Source organism: Helianthus annuus, chromosome 9 (genome assembly GCF_002127325.2).
Source record: "Helianthus annuus cultivar XRQ/B chromosome 9, HanXRQr2.0-SUNRISE, whole genome shotgun sequence".
NCBI classification, from domain to species: domain Eukaryota; kingdom Viridiplantae; phylum Streptophyta; class Magnoliopsida; order Asterales; family Asteraceae; genus Helianthus; species Helianthus annuus.
In genome coordinates, this window is record NC_035441.2 from 151,500,904 (window position 1) to 151,520,244 (window position 19,341).

At 33.7% G+C, this 19,341-nt stretch overlaps 1 protein-coding gene across 2 annotated transcripts; it reads right to left on the bottom strand.

Moving 5' to 3' along the window:
* Nucleotides 1-12,937: 12,937 nt before the first annotated feature.
* LOC110937830 (nuclear pore complex protein NUP58) lies at nucleotides 12,938-18,113 on the bottom strand. Of its 2 annotated transcripts, none has more exons than XM_022180284.2 (6): nucleotides 17,705-18,113; nucleotides 15,638-15,752; nucleotides 14,994-15,458; nucleotides 14,394-14,919; nucleotides 14,239-14,279; nucleotides 12,938-13,230 (listed from the first exon to the last, which is right to left on the bottom strand). In XM_022180284.2, exons 1-6 carry the CDS (start codon nucleotides 17,968-17,970, stop codon nucleotides 13,192-13,194), a joined length of 1,452 nt encoding a protein of 483 aa, XP_022035976.1. In that variant the 5' UTR covers nucleotides 17,971-18,113; the 3' UTR covers nucleotides 12,938-13,191. The 2 variants fall into 2 exon arrangements, with proteins under 2 accessions (XP_022035976.1, XP_022035975.1); XM_022180283.2 differs by having other exon boundaries at nucleotides 14,388-14,919; nucleotides 17,705-18,112.
* Nucleotides 18,114-19,341: the final 1,228 nt, after the last annotated feature.

A 19,341-nucleotide genomic window follows, 5' to 3' on the forward strand; every position in this document is an offset into this window, starting at 1 on the left:
GCTCCCCATTTATGGCTATGATGATAAGTATTTTATATGTTATAAAACAATCTGAGATTGTCATATGATGCGCAACAATGTCAAATATACCTTAGTATTTTGTATCTTGGCAGGGCATTGATTGTGATTGTTAAAGTGGCCCCTATTTAAGTTGTTAGATATGAGCCTCATCATCCTTGCTTTCTTTTATTTGATTACGATGTAATGGCAGATGCACTAACTTAATTTGAAATTGAAATGACAAAGGTCCTTTTAACCTCAGTTGTGCAGTTGATTGTTATATTTACATTTATAAGTGTTATCATGAATACTTGGATATACATTATGGTATTTTCAAATTGAGATGGTAGGTTATTGAAGGGTATTAGTTCCTTAATTTCATGAGTTAGTACTATTGGTGATGGCTAGGGACTTTCAGCTGGTGTCTTGCAGACGCATGGCGACACTCAAGAATAGTATATATAGTTGTTTCATTTCCTTGTAATAAGCTTTTGAACAATTTTCACCTTAAAGTGTGCGTTTCTAGATCTGAGTATAGTGTTTGTATTAGCAAAACCAGGAGAAAAACTTGTAATCATCATTTCAATTAATCATGAATGGAATATTTAATTTCACTTGATTTGTTTTGGGTTTACCTTTTTATGTACATTTTTTAGATTCAACGCCAAATCGATTGGTGTTTTGGACCGATATTAGTGTTTAGATTATCATTAGTACTGAGGTTATTTGGACCTACACCATCGTCCACGACCACCGTTCCCTACCAAGCTGGAATCCTACAAATGACCAACCACCACCGAAAAAAGTTGCGACTATGGTTTTTTCCATCAATTTTTCGATCTATAGCAGATGCGGCGAGAAGAACATGGGTCATGTTTTCATATCCTGGTTGAGGCAATAAACCCTTGATCGGTGCTGTGGTGGAAAACAGGGTGTGAGGGAGAGGGGTCGCTGGTTGTGGAGTCGGCGACGATGGTGTTTCTGAAATACTAAGAAGAAGAAGAAGAAGAAGAAGAAGAGAGGGTGGTAGAGAGAGGGGTGGGGTGAAGTGGGCTCGGTTGGTTTATTTGTATATTCATTTTAACAACTAAGGATAGAATATTCATTTTTACAAACTAATTGAAAAAGTCTAACAAAGTTAATCGATTGTATTCTACTTGGTAAAATTAGAAACCATTGGGACTCAATGGGCTAAAAATATGAGGAATGGACTTAAGTTGTTACCGAATCACAGAGACTCAAATAGTAATTTATTCTTTAATAAAAATATGAAAACTGAAGCACTAAAATGGGACTTTAAAGAGAGAAAAAAACATGGTCGGACTATCCGATCCGGCATTTTTATATATACCCATAAAAATACCTAAGTTTTTATATATTTTCCGATTTTATCAAAAACAATTTTTAATATGATTATTTGGTTATCTTTTTTCTCACACTACAAACACTCGTAGTATAATCAAGCTTTATAAGAAACTGAATGTCATTAATTTAAGATTAAGTATATTTGATACTATCATTAAACTACTAAACATTCTCATGCATTGCGAGGAAGTATTACATCAAGCAAAATCCATAAAAAAACCGATACCTATGTTGTGAAAGATATCGAAACACGTTTTACATTAATCGGAAACAATAAAAACGAATATGTAGTCCCAAATAATTCCGACACTGGTAAGTATGATGTTCGATCGGTCCCGGTACCAGTACATTAACGATATTCGATAATAAAAAAATACTTTATCTTAAATACAACTACGTTTGAATAATATTTATATTTGAACATTGAGAAAAAAAATCAGAACCACTATTTAGTTTTTTTAGGTTAATAAACGCAAGTTGTTAGAGAAAATATACATTACTATAAATTAAATGAGTTAAAGACACATATTATTATAATATTATGATAGTATAAGGGTCAGAAATGAAATTAAAAAAAAAAAGAGTTAATTACATGACTATTTAATTAATATTAAAATTCACTCTTAATGCAAGTCTGATCATTGTTATTATACTAATAATTTGATATTACAATTTACACTAAAATTGAAGATAATGATTCCGGAGGTAAGAACTAACAAGTGCTTGTGAGAAAGACTTTACTAATTATGTAAGACAAGTTGTTATTATTTGCGAATAGCACTAGCTAGTTTACCATCCATCCTAAATAATTCTTTAATTAGATTAGTTCACCAACCATTCTTAATATAGCTAAACACGCTCAATTTGCTTTCCAAGTTGGTTTTGCATAACTAACAAAGTGTGTCGTGGCATTACTCGTCTCATTCAAGAGTTATAATCTCATGCATGAAACACTTAGATAAATTCAAAAAATTAAGTTTAAAATGTAAATAAGTTTTCCGTTTGGAGTTAAGGCACTTGTAAGATGCTGATGAAAAAACGCCTGATAGGTCAGATGTATAGATGGAAATTCATAGACGGGTTTTCGATTCTCATGCTAAAACTCTTTGTCTTAAATCCTTGTTTTGACTTGGAAGATTTTCCTCAAATTCTACGTTTTTATTTGATTACTCTAATAGTAAAACACATGAACAATGAGTTTTATAAATAGTGAGTTTTATAAATTAACAAATTTAATAAATCTAGTTGTTTCGTTTGATTATATTTCTGTCATATTTTGATTTTTTTTTTTTTAGTTTCACGGCCTTTTGAAGATTTGATCTAATAATTATTCACTCATTTATTAGTTTTAGTTTTTCCTCTCAAATAATGGGATTTTGTGTGGTAACAATTCATCTCACATATTTTAATACATTACCAACAACTTATATCTTATACTAAATTAGATATATTGGACAACCTTATCTTGTTCAAATCTATATAAGATGAATAAACAAAACACCATGAACATTAAAAAAAGGAAATTTAATTTCTTACTTTCATATTTAAATCGCAGTCCTTGTTAAGTGTAGATGATGGGAAACTAGTGACATTTGAAATATGACAGAAAATGGAATGTTTTCTAGACCTACCCCACAAAATTGAAAATAATGACCCTACCCTATCCCCACTACACAAAACAATATGTTTACTATGTTATAGGTTTTAGGGAATGAGGGACAAAAGAGTCTTTGCCCACTACTATCATGCAACAAGGGTACTGATGGTTAAGTTACGAATATTGGTACAAACATAGGGACAAACTTGTGTATGTTTTCTTTTATCATTCTTAATGTTTAACTTTAATATAAAGTGGTTTCTTATATGCTAGAAGTGAACAATTATGTTTCGATGGTTTACACATCATGAAATGAGAACACGTTATTTTCACATTTGTTTTGTTTCTCAATGTTTTATATTCTAAATAACATAAACGTTTTGATATTATTTATGAAATTAATATCAGCGATGGACAATAATATAATACATTCCTGTAACAATTGACACCGTCACAGATAAATTAACTTAAATCATGATAATAAGTTATTAATAACTCATATAACATGATACTTAGAACATGGATGTCTTGACGGATTCTAAGGACTAAAGCGAATTTAGGAATTAGATATTTAATATTATAAGATTAAGAAAATGCTTTCTTTACTCTCTTATACGTGATTAAATTCTTCTAAGGACTAAAGCGAATTTAGGAATTAGATATTTAATATTATAAGATTAAGAAAATGTTTTCTTTACTCTCTTATACGTGATTAAATTCTTCATTTAAATCTATATTTTTTAAATAAAAACCCCGTCTATATATCTATCTTGTCACATTATATATTACTTATAAACAAGTTTTTAATAACTCTATGTTTGAAAAACCTTTTTAACTTTAACTACAGTCTACAACAATAGTTGATTTTATGCTATGTATTTGAGTATATACTTTTAGTGTATGCATATTTCAAAATAGTCTATCTGTATACACTAATATGTTTTACAAATTTTAAAGTTAAAATAGTCTTCAACACATATTGTTTACAACTGATTAAAGACTATCAAATATAGCATTACTTTATTGTACAAATAAGCTTAAGATACTAAAAGTGAGAAGTGAAGGAGAGAATCTTTTTTCTGAAAGTTTTTTGGGTAAATTACATTTTCCATCCTTTATGTTTGTACTGGATTGCAACGAATAGCCTTTAACTTCAATAATTACAGTTACAAACATTTATTTGCAAAACTCATTACACTCTATGTCCTTTGCCCCTAACTAAGTTAAAATTTTCAGTTAAGTATGACATGTGTCTTGCACATGAGAACAATCTAGTCATTTTATGCATTAAGAAAATATATTATAAAAACCATCCCTCATTTATAACACCCACCACCATACAACTATCAACATCACGACCCCACCATCTATCCCTCTATCCCAACACTATTGCAATGGCCTATCAGGACCATCCCAACACCACTACGAAAATCCACCAGTACCATCACAAACTAACCACTCTGACCACCACACCATTGTCACCAGCCACCACCATCTTTCTCCGGCGATCCAACCACTCCGGCGAGTTGCAGATCTTCTAAACGATTCGAGAGCTCCTAAAACAGATTTGAGATGGGGCTAGTCTGCTTAAACATATTCGAGAAAAGAGCAATCAGTTGCATTTTCTTCACACAAATGCAGATCTGCTAAAACATATTCCAAATGGACAAAGTTGTGTGATTCAAGAGGGACAAAATTGGTGTGGAAGTTGAGGATTGAAGGGAGGTTATGGAGTTACGGTTTTTATTTGTCCATTTGATTAGCAATAAGGGTTTGTTTTTGATGAAGTGGATGGAGTATTTGTGTGGATTGGCAAGATGAGGTGGTGGCGGTGGGATGTGGTGGTGGCGGCGGGATGAAGTGGTGGTGGCAGAATGAGGTGGTGGTGCAAGATGTGTTGGTTAGGGTTAGGAAATTGGGGGAGATGATGTGTATATGCATTTTTTTGTTTTATTTATTAGACATTTAAATAAAAGCATGAATTGACCAGAATACCCTTAAGTGAATAAACATAACTGAAAATTTAAATCCAGTTAGTGCTAAAGGACATAGAGAGTAATGGGTTTTACAAATAAAGGATTGTGACTGAAATTATTGAAGTTAAAGGCTACCCGTTGCAATCCGGTACAAACATAAAGGACGAAAAGTGTAATTTACACTATAGGGACAAACTTGTGTGAGTTTTCTTTTATCATTCTTAATATAATCACTGTAGTATAACTACACATAATTACTTTACTAGAGTAAATACATGATTTTTTTTCATTTTTCAATTAAACATTATGTTTAATTAGATGGAAAAAGAAAATTAAAAAAATATTCTGTCACTTATGTTAAAATCCATTTGTATTTGATTTCCCATTAAATGTAAAACGATTAACTTTTGAGAACGAGTGAAGGTGTGATGCAAAGTTCAACAAGATCACATATTTATATGAAGCTTGAAACTCCCAAATCATGACATGTGTGATCACGAGTGATAGGAGAAGGATTAGTGGCATCCTAGATGTTCAAAGAAGGGAGAGTGGCAAAAAATACGAGATAGGTGGCACAAAGGCAAGCTGCAGCTAACAGCTAGTTGTTTGCTATCAGCAATCTTCTTACGGACCGCAAGGGATAGGACCTTGCGTTCCGTAAGGCCCTTCTGGTGCGTGAAAAATTAAACCCCCTTGCGGACCATAAGGGTTACCCCTTGCGGATCGTAAGGGTTACCCCTTGCGGATCGTAAGGGTTACCCCTTGCGGATCGTAAGGGGTTACCCCTTGCGGTCCGTAAGGGACCTCTAGAATTTAAAGTTTTTTTCATTTTTGATACTTTAAGTCCCCGAACTTAATGTTTGCCCACTTTATCAAGTTTGGTCCTTCTCTTTCCACAAATCAAAATTATACGAAGAGTTCGGACATGTGTTGATTCAATAAAAATATTGGGGTTGTTACATTGTACCATACTTAAATCGTATTAAACCAAACCACTACCATCTAAAAAACATTAGTTCACCCCTTATATAATAATATATTCTTTAACTCATCAAATTTTCGTTTGATTTTAATTTTCTCTAATAACTTACGTTTATTAGTTTTGTTAAAAAATACACAATAATGTTTAATTATTTTCTCAATACCATCGTGGAAACAAAATTGTATTCCAAAATAGAGTAGTTTTTGGTACCATAAACTATAGCTAATGTCGATACTCTATAGGTACCATACCGAACCGAACCGGTATCATCCGAACAACATTTATAATAATAATAATAATAGCATTCCCCCAAAAAATTGATTTTATATTATTAAGCTGATATGCTCATGTTGAATTGTTGATGCTTTATTTCTTGGGTTATTTTTTTAGTATTTTAATAACGTGAATAAACAAAAAAATTATTTAATACTATTTTGTAATGTAATAGATCTAAATTAGCTTTAGTTTAATCTGTTATTCAATTATTTAATAAAAGAAAGAAGTAGAGAAATAAGGGTGACATAAATTAGATTTGATTAAACTATTTTTTTAATAATCTTACTCATTTAAGACCATGTGTAGTGGTAAGTTGGTATAATGCCCCCACCATGGGGCATTATCCGACACGTGGCATCCTAGTCACACTTGGGCATTATAGCAAAAAGTGGCGTAGTGGGGCATTATTCCAATAACCCCCCAAGCAATCAATAAATAATTATTATTTTTATAGAGAAAAGGATTTAAAAAAAAAAAAAAAAAAGCTAAAGTTGTCAGTTAGTCAATGTGTGTTGGCACAATCCCATTGGTACATGCATGGTCTTCCATTATCACATGCAAACAATCGGCGTTTTAAAAATCACGCCAACATGCATTTTATTTGAAAATAACGCCGGGGCGTTTTGGGGTGTAGTGGGGGGAGGGGCGTTTTGGGGCGTTTTTTTTCAATTTTTTTTAAAAATCACGCCCCACTACGGGTGGTCTAATAAAGGATAGATGAGCATTAAATCACAACGCTTACGTGGCAATCATCTAGCCTATCTAACAATGCCAATCTTATGTCATTATTACAACATTAATTTTATATTTTTCAATTTTATATTTAATATATTTATATTAATATTAATCTTAATAATGGAGAGAAGGGAGAAAACTGGATGTTTTGAAATTTAAAAGATTATAGGGTAATGCATGTTAGTTTTCATCATATCAATCTCTTCTGCCCCCGTTCTCTATTTATATATAACCCTAAACTTCTCCATCTTCTCTCACACTACAATCTTCTCTTCCAACGATTTTAAAATTTGAATCCGAATCAGAACCATGTCAATCCAACTTGAGAACAACAATCTAAGTTTTGTAATGATTTGAATCGTACAATCGGCACCTGGTTTGTTTACTCTCGTGGCCGGTTGATTCAGTACGGAAAATAGAAATTGCGGATTTAGAAATCACACTTTAACATATAGTAAAGGTGTTGAATTTAAAATATGTATGTGGAATTAGGCTTCTAAACCAAAAACTAAATTTTGAATGTTAATCCTAGTTAGAACTTAAGAATTGGTATGACGAAGGTAAGGATTACTTAAGAAAGAACTCATTCTAATAAGTGGAATTAGGCTTCTAAACCAATTTGAGTGATCAATTTGGGTTCCTCTTTTGGTTTTCTTTGATCGCCCCTCTTTTCCTCAAGGTCACTACACCCCAAAACTTAATTCTAGAATTCATTTGTAGTCAATTGGAAATTTTAACCCTTAAGTTAACATTTAGTAGCCATTTGACAATTTAATTTGGTTATTATTTATTTTAACTACAACACTAAAACTTTTATTTACTTTTGGTCACTAGACAAACAAAACTTCATTGACTTTTACCTCAAGATACATAAAATAGAGCTTCTTAGTTTCATTGTTATTATAAATATAATCTCAATATAATACTATTATTTTAATGTTTTAACAACTGTTTTTTTTACATTTAAATGTAAAATATTACTTAATCTTACATTTTTAAAAATTTGAACTTGTATCACTTTTACAAAAAAAAAAAAAAAAAAAAAAAAAATCAACATAATATCACCAGAGGTCTGGAGCACTAAATTCATTTATATATATTTTTATATATACTACATTTACCATGAGGATAATAGTGTGAGGCAGTTATCTGACACCCCCTCATTGGTCGTGGCTTTTTGTATTTTACTTTCAGATCTTCAACTTTACCTAAATACGTGTTTAGCCTCTTTGGTTTTAAAAAAGTTTTATTTTTATTTTTTAACTTTATTTATATGCGTGTTTAGTCCCTTTGCTATAACTCTAGTAGTATGCATGTTTAATCCTTCTACTTTTATTCCTTTTAGTGATTGATCGTGTATTTTTGTATCTTTCTTTTAAACCTTCAACTTTAGTAATATACGTGTTTAGCCCTCTGTTTAAAAAATAATTTTTTTATTGATTAGTTTTATTTATATGCGTGTTCAGTGCCTCTACTTTAACTTTGTTTGTATACATGTTTAGTCCCTCTACTTTTACTTCTTTTAGTATTTCATCTTTTAGCTTTTTCCCCTTGCTACTGTTACAAACCAACCCGGGAGAATAATGGCCGTTTGCTATTGGTGGACAAACGCTATTATTCCTGGACTTTAATAAAGTTACTCTACGACGAGGGTATTTATACCTATTTCTCGATGTAATTTTTTTTGAGATTGTGTTACGAGTACGCACTAAATATACTCATTAGTGAGTAATTAGACCTGTGGACTAATAGATAGATATCTTTTCTATTGTCTCAATTTTCATGTATATATTGTTCGAAACCAGCTTACTTTTGAGCTTTTATGCTGGGGCAGGCACCGTCTGGTGGGGGCAGTCGCCCTAATAACAAATTTAGTGTTATTTCTATGCAAAAATCTTGATCACCAGTGGCAGAACTAGAACATCAACTCAGGGGTATCTCAAAAAAATTTTTATCGTGCAATCATACAATATTAAAAAAACATGCCGCCCAATTGCCCAAATCAATAATCATTCAATTTTGGGCTATTATTTACTTATTTGGGCTTAGCAAATGTGTATTATTTACTTATTTGGGCTTACCTAATGTGTTATTATTTACTTATTTGGCTTACCAACATCTTATTATTTTGTAAAAAAAAATTTTAGGGGTGTCCTCGTACTTGTTCAGGGGTGTCCTATGTATAAAAATCGAAAAAAATAAAAAATTTAACACTATTAGTAAAAACTTGAGCCGTAGCCCGGGCTACGCCCCACATAACTCAAGGTCCGCCCCTGTCGATCACCATGAAAGACCGTCGCCCTAATAACAAATTTTGTGTTATTTTTATGCAAAAATCTCGATCACCGTCTTGAAAGTTTGGTCACATCCCCTACTTACCTTTTGAGGAAAAAAAAATCATGAGTCCATCACCGCTTTTATCCATTAATTCTATCTATTTGAGAATTTATTTGCCATCGAAATACTCAAAACTACCATCTTTAAAATCGTTTAAATCTAAATTGTGGATTTCAAGTTATAATATATAGTCATAAATCTAATTAAAAATAACATTTTGTAACCATTTAAATCTAACACGCTTATCTACTTGAGAATAGCCTAGTGATGTTGGTGAGTTAAACTTAAATAGAGATTAGGATAAAAGAGATCAGGAGTTCAATCAATTCCCATAATATACAAGTTTATCAACTCAACAAACATACTATTTTCTAAAGGTTACATACTTTGATATAAAATGATATCCATGCTACATTAATTAACTAGTTTAAAAAGAGCAAGTTACACATAATTATGAAAATAGAAAAAGATGGATATGCATGTGAACTATTAAACCTAATATTACAATCACCAATTATGACACAATGCCTGCAATGCAAGTGCTCCATTAACATGTCTACCACCACCACCACCGTCGTGGTCCGGTGACCGGAAAAGGTAATCTTTGATTACTTTATCTTTATCTGATGAAAGTTGGTGTGAAAGAAGGATCAGTGATCGCCGGAACCCTAATTCATATGTTGAAGTATGGTGGACCCATAGGAAAAAGAAAGGCTGACAAAAGGAGATAGGATGGACAAGATCCTTGGTCCAGGGGTGAGATATATAATAATCTCTAGACAAAGTTGGCATGTGGTCAGACATTCATTGGATGAGAGCAGCTTATAAAAAGAGAACTTTGAATGACAGATTATTGCCAGAAGAATTTATTTCTGACACCCTCCCCCATGCTCCAATCTTCTGTTCTTCAAGATTAGATTCATTTGGGGTTCCATTAAAGTTCGAATCTTGATGTCGATTTTTAATGGTTTTCCTTAGTTCCTTACTTAGGCCATCCTAGGTTAGTGAGTGTCATGTAGGCGTTACATGTGTTGGAAATGTATCCCCTCTCACACTTACACGGTGTGGGAATACATAGTGTAAGTGTGAGTGGGTTTTTAAATTAGATATTATAACGGAAAATTAAAAAACATACAACTTATCTTGTTGTAAGCAAGATAAAGTTTTCCCTTCATGTCGTGAGCTCACTCACAAAAAAGCCTCTCATGCTCACCAGGCATGGTATTTTTGTGACTATGAGCTGACCCCTCACACTTACTGGAGTATGCCGCATGACCTTAGATCAAACAATCAAAATCCCATGAATTAGATGTATAAATATAATATATCTTGATGAATTGTGTTAACATATGCCACATGACCTTAGATCCAAATGACAAATTCAACTCATATATGTCAAAACTGAATGTATATTATGATTAGTAACAGATTAAAATGAATAATAGCACAGGTGGTTTATTAAAAAATGCACTACTAGAAATAATATTCTATTTACCAGCGGTTTAGCGACAAAAAAAAATGAAATTTTCAAATCCGTAGGTAGTTACTAACGTATCATGGACAGAAGAAACAAAAGCCTAAAAAGCTAGAATTTTGAATACCATTGATAATTAACGATAAAACACCTACAGATAAAACAAAATTCTAAAAAAAAAAACTAGATTTTTATAGTTCGTCGAAGACTTGTCAGTGAAATATCTAATATCAGTTGTTGATTCGTTGGTGAATTCTATATCCACACTCAGTTTTCCAAGTGATTTTCACCGACCGATAAACAACGAATATGTCTGTCGATTAAAGCCCTCAGATTTGTGATGACAGGGCAATGGTATATTAATACATGTTTGACAAAATGTATATTAAGTAGTTAAATTCAACCTAATAAAAACATACAAAGTATTTTAAAAACTATTTCTCAAGACTTAGTAAAAGTGATTAGAACTATTTCGCAATTATACATGAATCATCAAACCTAAACCCCGTTAGTAAAAGTGATTAGAACTATAAATTCTAAGTTATTATTAAAAACTATTTCTCAAGACTTACTAGTTAAAGTTGGTAGAGAAAAGAAGTGACCAATAACTTCTGTCTCAGTCATTGATCTAAATGATAAATTCAACTTAATAATGTGAAATTAGATTGCATATTATCAATAACATATTAAATGAATAACAACCATATAAACCTTTAGTAAAAAAATGTGTCCATGATACACACTAAAGTGGCTTAACTCAATTATATTGCAGCTTTAGGTCCATTTTGATTGAGATGTGTGAGAGAAAGATGACCAGATCATGTATCATCCGATTTGGACCCGTTTTCAAATTTACCATTTTGACCCACCTACAATAACCATGGTCCAACACATGGGCCAACACATACAGTCTATTATAAGCTTTATATAGCTAGTGGGAATACACTTAGGAAGTTTGACTGAGTCAAACAGGTCAGAAAACCGTTCAAAGTTGTTAACACACAGAGGTTTGTTAACCAACTGTTGCACCAACATAACCATGGTCCATCCAACTCATGGACCAACTGATACAGTCTAGTATAAGCTTTACATCCCATTGATTAAAGTTGGTGGGAACACACTTTGACTGGGTCAAACAGGTCAGATAACACAAAAATGTCTTAAAAGCTATTGTGAACACAGAGATGTTTGTTAACCAACCGCTGCACCAACACAACCATAATTGCAGAAATAATCAAGATTCCCAACACACACATGAACTCAAAGTACCTTCCACCAGACAAAATAATATTATAATTTAGTCTAAAGTTGGCAGCCATACATATACTACTGTTTATGACCTGTAAATACATATGTATGATCATATAATAAACTATAAAGTAGAATATATTTGATGTTTGTATCATGTAGACATAACATGATGAGAAAGTGAAGCATGAGCATCATCATCATCATCATCAAAATCATGTAGATGATGAGAATTTCAGATTCTAAACTTGCAAGGCTATAACTATGACTATGACATCACAAACAAAACTTAGTGGTGCTCAGAGATTACATTCCTCTGGCCCATCTAGAGAATTGATGAGACAGCATGAGCAATCCTAGAGGAACATGTTGTCACGTGAAGTACTATATTATAACAAAAGTTTAATTATGTGATTAAGCTTTCTTAACTCATAACCACTAAAATGTTATATATTTTTTTTAAATTTTTTTGGAGAAATGAAATGGAAGGGTTGGAGAAACTGAGCTTTCAAACAACTTGATGGCGATCTACGTGTCAAGTTTTGAAAAAACTTATCGATTGTGAATCTTTGTCGTTCTCTCGGCTTGCTCCAATCAAGGGACTGGGCATCTGTCAGTTTCAAATGAGCAATATTTTCTTATCTCGAGTCATTATCGTACCTTTAAATGAGGATTACCCACTAACATTATAAAACTAATAGTCTATATAATAAACTACCAAGTTGTGTCTTGCAAGCATATTATATGCTAACTTATTGTTACAAGCAACTAGTCCCCATTGACACTTCCACAGTCGCATTCGTCAGTCACTAAAGTGCTAGAGTTGTTAACTTATTATAATAAGTAGGGCCCGTTTGACGTACCTAATCAGTCGGCTAAAAAGCAGTGAAATTTCAATGTGATTATGGTTAAGTGGAGAGCTTTTACAAGTTGATAGTGACTACAAGTTTGAAAAAAAAATACTTAGCTCAATAATTAAATAACAGTCGACATAAGCTGCAGACATGTTCATGGATATTAGCTATCGTTAAACTCATATGTTCAAAAACAAACATAAAAGAAACCAAGTCTACTCAATATTTTGCACTTCTGGACCACAATTGAAGGTTTAACCTAATAAAATTGCTTGGAAGCCAATGAGAATTTATACAAACAAACAAGTCACCTCCATCATTAGAGTTATTTCTCGGTGATGTAACTTCTATCTCCTTCCTGTGCGACTTTTCGTACCTCTATTTTTCTGTCATTAACATAAATTAAGTTAGTAACAACGGTAAGAAGATTCTTGTTTGCAATAGAAATATACAAAGATTCTTGAAATTAATTCTTAAGAACACAGATTAGCAACACATATTCATTATTCTCATGCAGGATGGCTTACAGCAAATAAATCAGTGTGATGAACACCAATTTGGGTTTATTTTCAAAACGTGTCAACTTGAAAAAAATCATAACTCATGATTGTTAACGACTGATACAGATATGATCTATTTATGTGCTCCAAAGGGTTGAAATACTTGATCCAACAAGTAATAAAACAAATCAGCCAATTTTACTACACTGATGTTAGGTCCATCCGTAGCCTATCTGGATCAACCAATTTAATCAGCAAAGATAAAACAGAACGTTTTTTTTTTTTTTGTTTTTTTTTTGTAAAATTCAACTCCTATTTAACCATTCACTGATTATATCAAAGAAATACTTTAAACATAACTTCATTTGTATTATATTTTAACTTTTAGAAACTAGAGGGGAGAAATTGCATTGTTTTATAAGTTTGACTAAATCTATGATGCCAACTTTTTTTAATAATGGTTTCTAATACACCACTTAGCATTTAAAACGCTGAGGAAAAACAAGAGACATAAAGTTATCTTAATATGACTTATAAGTGTTTTCAAAAAAGTTATACCACTAATCTTATAACAAACAAAAATATATTTTTTAATAAAATACAGATAAGGGGAGTCAACAGTTGAGAAGTGCCAGGCCTAGTTAACAAAATGAAACAGATGGATCATTTTGAGTCACGATATGTCTATTTTGATTAGTTAGGTCATGTGTCAGACTCAGATCATGAGCCACAGCCACTAACTAATGGGTCAGATCAAAGTTCATTTGATTGGGTAATGGGTCAAATCATTAGTCGATCTAATCCATATCTGGCCCAATTACAGGCATACAGCAAGAATCACAAAACAAGCAGCTAGGCAGCAATTTAAGATAGGCAAGTAAAACGTTCACTTACAGATAAAGTATTAAAGCTTGCCCCTGATCCTGTTGCAGGCCCTATTCAAATAAACAGATAAGCAATGAAATTAATGAATAACAAATGTACTATAATAACAATAACAAGCATTTTGTTATGAAGATGAGGACCCAAAACAGGTGATATACCCGTACCAAATGGTGTTGAAAACGCTGAAGCACCTGTAGAAGGGTTTGTGGTAAACGGTGTTGAAAATAACGAACTTCCAGTAGCAGCAGGGGTTGAGTTGAATAAAGAAGGTGTCGAACTTGAGGACGGCCCAAAAATGGAAGTCTGAGGAGAAGCACCAGATGATTGAAATAGAGGGAATGACGGAGCTGAGGTGGCAGGAGTTGAAAATATCGAAGATGATGACGTGGAAGAAAACGGAGTGCTAAAAAGTCCAGATCCACCAGTTGCAGCCGGGGCAGATGCAGGTGGAGCAGCGGATGTTGCAGGTGTTGCTGAGCTGGCGGCAAGCAAGCTACCAGCATCTTGAGTTGATGGCTGTGAATTAGAAGGCAGGTGAAGAGTCGGGTGGACCCTGCGAGCGGCAGCCACTTGTTTGGCGGTTTCTCGCCGGTCAGCCTCGAGAAACGGATCGTTCCCGTCCCCTCTGCCGCGTTGGTCAGCCAAGTATGCCGTTTTCATTGACTCCATATACTGATGAATGCTCTCCACCTGCAAACCATATGTAATGTCACTGCAAAATATATAATATATAATACATAAAACATATTCTGAACAATGCATACCTTTGCAGCCACATAAACAAAGAAGTCATGGACATTTGACATAACTTTCGGAAGAGACTGCAACAACGACGAGTTCGAATTCATAGCATTCTTGTTAGCTTCTTGAAGAAGTAACTGTTCCAACTCCTCAATCCACTGGCGGCATTCAGCGAGATACTTATCAAATCTCGCAACTGTTTGTTGCAAAAACAAAGAAGGTTTTCGCGGCATGCCACTATAGAAATCATAAACGGGGACTACGGCTGAAGTTGTAGGTTGAGAAGTGGTAGTTAATGTTGTTGTAGCTCCTGCAGGCTGTGATGTTGTTGCAGCGGATGTTTTGTTTTGGTGAAGAAACTTGGACCGAAGCATCATGAAAGAACGAACAGCGATTTCGGTGTTTCGTAGCATATCTTTAACGGTAGCAGTAAGGTCTTGAAGCAGAACTTTTTGTCTGTCCATTGCTGTGCTGATTCCGCAAAGTTCCTGTTAAAGTAGAGACAGTAAAAATAACAGATAAGTGAATGACATGTAGTCATAAGAAAAAATAATTTTATAAAGTTCTGTAAAAATGTTATGGAAAAGCATCAACCAGCAGTGAGAGTTTAGTCTCCGGGTATATACATAATTTTAAGTACATTCTATACTAACAAATATTTCAGTACCTGAACAATATGGCTTGCATCAAGCTCGAATCCGTCATTCGAGACAGAAGAATCGTAGAGTCTGCCACATTGATCTAACCGTTGGCTTTCATCTCTGTACTCCAGTATTCTCTCCCTGTCAAACAAACGATGAAAACAAATTCATTTCCTGACTATCCATATGTAATGGTAGAGAATAAACAATCAGAATCTACTCTCATTACTTAAATCTAGAAGCGTGTGTAGATCCAATACCAGACTGAACCAGCCCAAACCGAAATTAACAGATTATTAAACCCGAGGACTGAACCGTTTATACGTGGACGGGTCTCGGTCTTGCGGGGTTAGACGGGTCGATTCGAGACTTGGGTCGGGCGAGGACCGAAACGTTGTGCAGAGTTGTGTTCTCCACCCCAAATTAAAAAAAAAAGGGTTGAAGGTTCAATCAGATTTTTCCTTATCTACTGCAAGTGCCAAATACCATGAGACTGATTCCATATTGTTCGCATTGTGTAGTATATATTCGGAGAGAGAACCGGGTCAACAAGTTTGGATAACTCGATCTCAGATGAAGCTCTGACAAAACTAGCCTAGCACTCAAATTTACCACCTTCCTTAAATTATTCCAACAAATTATTCCAACATTTGGTTTTTTAGTGCTTTATTCAGTTGTACTTTTTGCTCAACAGGTAGTACTTAGTTTTCTTTTTGTATGAGAGTTTAAACACAGGGTAGTGCAGGTATTCAATATGTATCGAGCTTGTGGTTAATAGAAAGGGGTGGTGTTTCTATGATTGAAATTTCGACTGTGTTTTCTCCTTTGTGAGTTAGCAGTTTGTTATCCTCGATATTGTAGTAAGCGCTAGGCTCTAGTCAGGCGGTGGGGTACCGACTAAGGATTAATCAGATAAGACTTTATATGTATAATTTTACAAATTTATATACATATAACGTTAATTTTATATTTTTTTATATATAAATTTACAAGTTTGAAGACTAGATGTAAACTAATGAAGATGGAGGGGGTTATATGTTAAAATACCCAAACTTATATAACCCTAATCATCCCCAGGTTCATCATACAACGTTTTCCCGCTCCCCCTCTCCTTCTTCATCAGACGTTCCTACCAGTTGTCTCTTCAATGGTTGGAAATCATCGAGTAACATCTGATTTTTGTTCGAATTAAGGTAATAATTCGTTCACTTAACCAATTTGGTCCAATCTTGACTAATTTCTAATCTCATTTTGACCGATTTGGGCCGATTGTAGGCGACTTTTGGCCGATTTTTCAAACTTTGACCTAATTTGACTTTGACCGCCTAGATTAACCGATTTGGCAAAATCCGATGAACGCCTAATCACCGCCTAGGCTCGATTTTTACAACCTTGGTCATCATCCATTTCTAGCTCAAGTTTGGCAACTTGAGTGAGTGGCGTCCTTTGAAGCCTAATCACAAGTTTAGGTGGTGATTTCTGTATCCTAAACTCGTATTGGACTGCCCTAAGAATAATCAAGTGGTGTTTCTGAATCTCTATCAAACCGTAGCCTATCCGTTTCGTTAGAACTCTAAATATTATAGACGTTGCCTACTACTCTGATTTCTATCACAATGATTCTTTATTGTTCCTTATCTACTGCAAGTAACAAATCAGAAGAAATTAGGAAAGCTTAGAATTTGTGTGTGATCCCTACCCTGATTTCAGGTTGGTCTCGGATCGGTCCAGGTCGCTTCTTCCGGTTGACCCGCGAGATACTCACCCCTACTTAAATCTCTTTGCAATTTGTGTGTGCACCCTACCTACCCAGATTTTCCCCAGTGAGTTCTTCACACAACCAAGAAAACTAAATTCATAACCTTTACTATGATTCTTATGTAAAACCAACTCTAAATGCAAGATTCGTATCCATACCATTATCATTCTGTTGTTCACAATTCCGCTTTCAAATTTTAATGACTAAATCTACTAGAAACCCTAATTTAATTTAAAAAAAAGAAAACAATACAGATATATATGCATGGTACAGCAATATGTTCTCTAATGCTGATTAATTCACAAGAATATGAATAAAATAAAATAAAACTTACTCAATTTGAAGAAGAAACTTCTGAGAATCAGGATGAAGATCAGCCCATTTAGTGCCGTAATTAGCGGGAGTCTTTTCATTAGTAAAAAGAAAAAGTTGACTTTGTTGCTGCTGCTGCTGTTGCTGCAACAGCTGCTGCTGTTGTTGTTGTTGCTGTTGTTGTGGTTGAAATAAAGGGGTGCCGCCACTCGGTTGAAACGGCGACTGTTGTTGGGGCTGAAAGAGTGAGGTAGTTTGTTGTTGTTGCGGCGTGAACGAGAACGCCATTGTTAAACAGAGGATTGTTTGATTGAATTTTTCAAAACCCCTTTGTTTAAAACCCTAGATTTGATTTTGATTTTGGAAGACGATGATGAGAGGGAAAGTGAATTAGGGAGGTTTTGTAATGGGCCGTCTTATGTCTTGGATTGGCCCAATCGATGGTGCCTTGGATTGTAATAAAATGAGTTAATTAGTGTTTTCGTGTTTGTAAAAAATCACTATTTCAGTCTATTAGTTTAAAAATTGTGATTTCAGTCTCTGTGGTTTCACTTTCGTAACAATTTCAGTCCACCTCGTAACCATTTCAGTCTCTATACTAACAGAATAAATGGATTGAAATAGTTACGAAAGTGAAACCACAGGTACTAAAATGGTTACGAAAGTGAAACCACAGGGACTAAAATGGTTACGAAAGTGAAACCAGAGGGACTGAAATCGCAATTTTTAAACTAATGGACTGAAATAGTGACTTTTGACAAACCACAGGGACGAAAACAGTAATTAACTCTAACAAGATTAAACAATGTCTTAACTCTTATTCTTGGTATTTAATCTAAAAAAAATACTTGTGGTGAAACTACAATTTAATTTTTAGGGTGGAGATACAATAGGAAGTTTATTTGGCTAGGAAGGCTAGGGAGTGATCTTGACCATCCATTAAGTTAATCAAGGGCTAAGATTAAATCAGGGAAATTGAAAGGAAGAAAAGAGGCGCGTGAGTTTGTTCAAGGGGATTCTAGTTAATCCAAGCCAATAGTTTCTCTCTCCTCCAACCCCCCCCACCCCATTTTTTAAACGTTAATAACTCTTTCATACGACATTATTTTTTTATAAAAATTGCACCAAAAAAACGAGCGTTTTTTATCTTTAAAACGAGTATACTATTGCTATATTTAAAAAAAAACAATTAAAACCCAGTTGCGTAAAACGCAATAGAAAAACCACCAGTTACGTAAAACGCAATGAAAAAAAAACCTAAAAAATGACATTTTTCTAAAACGCAATGCACCAAAAACACAAAGAAATGACTTATTTGTAAAACGCAATGGCCAGAAAACACACAGAAATGTCTTATTTGTAAAACGCAATGACCAGAAAACACATAAAAATGTGTTTTACCTAAAACGCAATGCACCAAAAACACAAAGAAATGTCTTATTTGTAAAACGCAATGGTCAGAAAACCCTTAAAATGTTTGTTTTCTAAAACGCAATGGACTGAAAACACATAAAAAATGTTTTACCTAAAACGCAATGCACCAAAAACACAAAGAAATGTCTTATATGTAAAACGCAATGGCCAGAAAACACTTAAAAATGACTCATTCTAAAACGCAATGAACTGAAAACACCTAAAAAATGTGTTTTACCTAAAACG

Coding starts and splice junctions, on each gene's coding strand:
- LOC110937830 (XM_022180283.2), bottom strand. CDS start 17,970: ATGGCGTTCTCGTTCACGCCGCAACAACAACAAACTACCTCACTCTTT. Junction 15,459..15,637: donor ATGCAAGCCATATTGTTCAG/GTACTGAAATAT, acceptor CTACTTTAACAG/GAACTTTGCGGAATCAGCAC. Junction 13,231..14,238: donor CAAGCTTTAATACTTTATCT/GTAAGTGAACGT, acceptor TGTTAATGACAG/AAAAATAGAGGTACGAAAAG.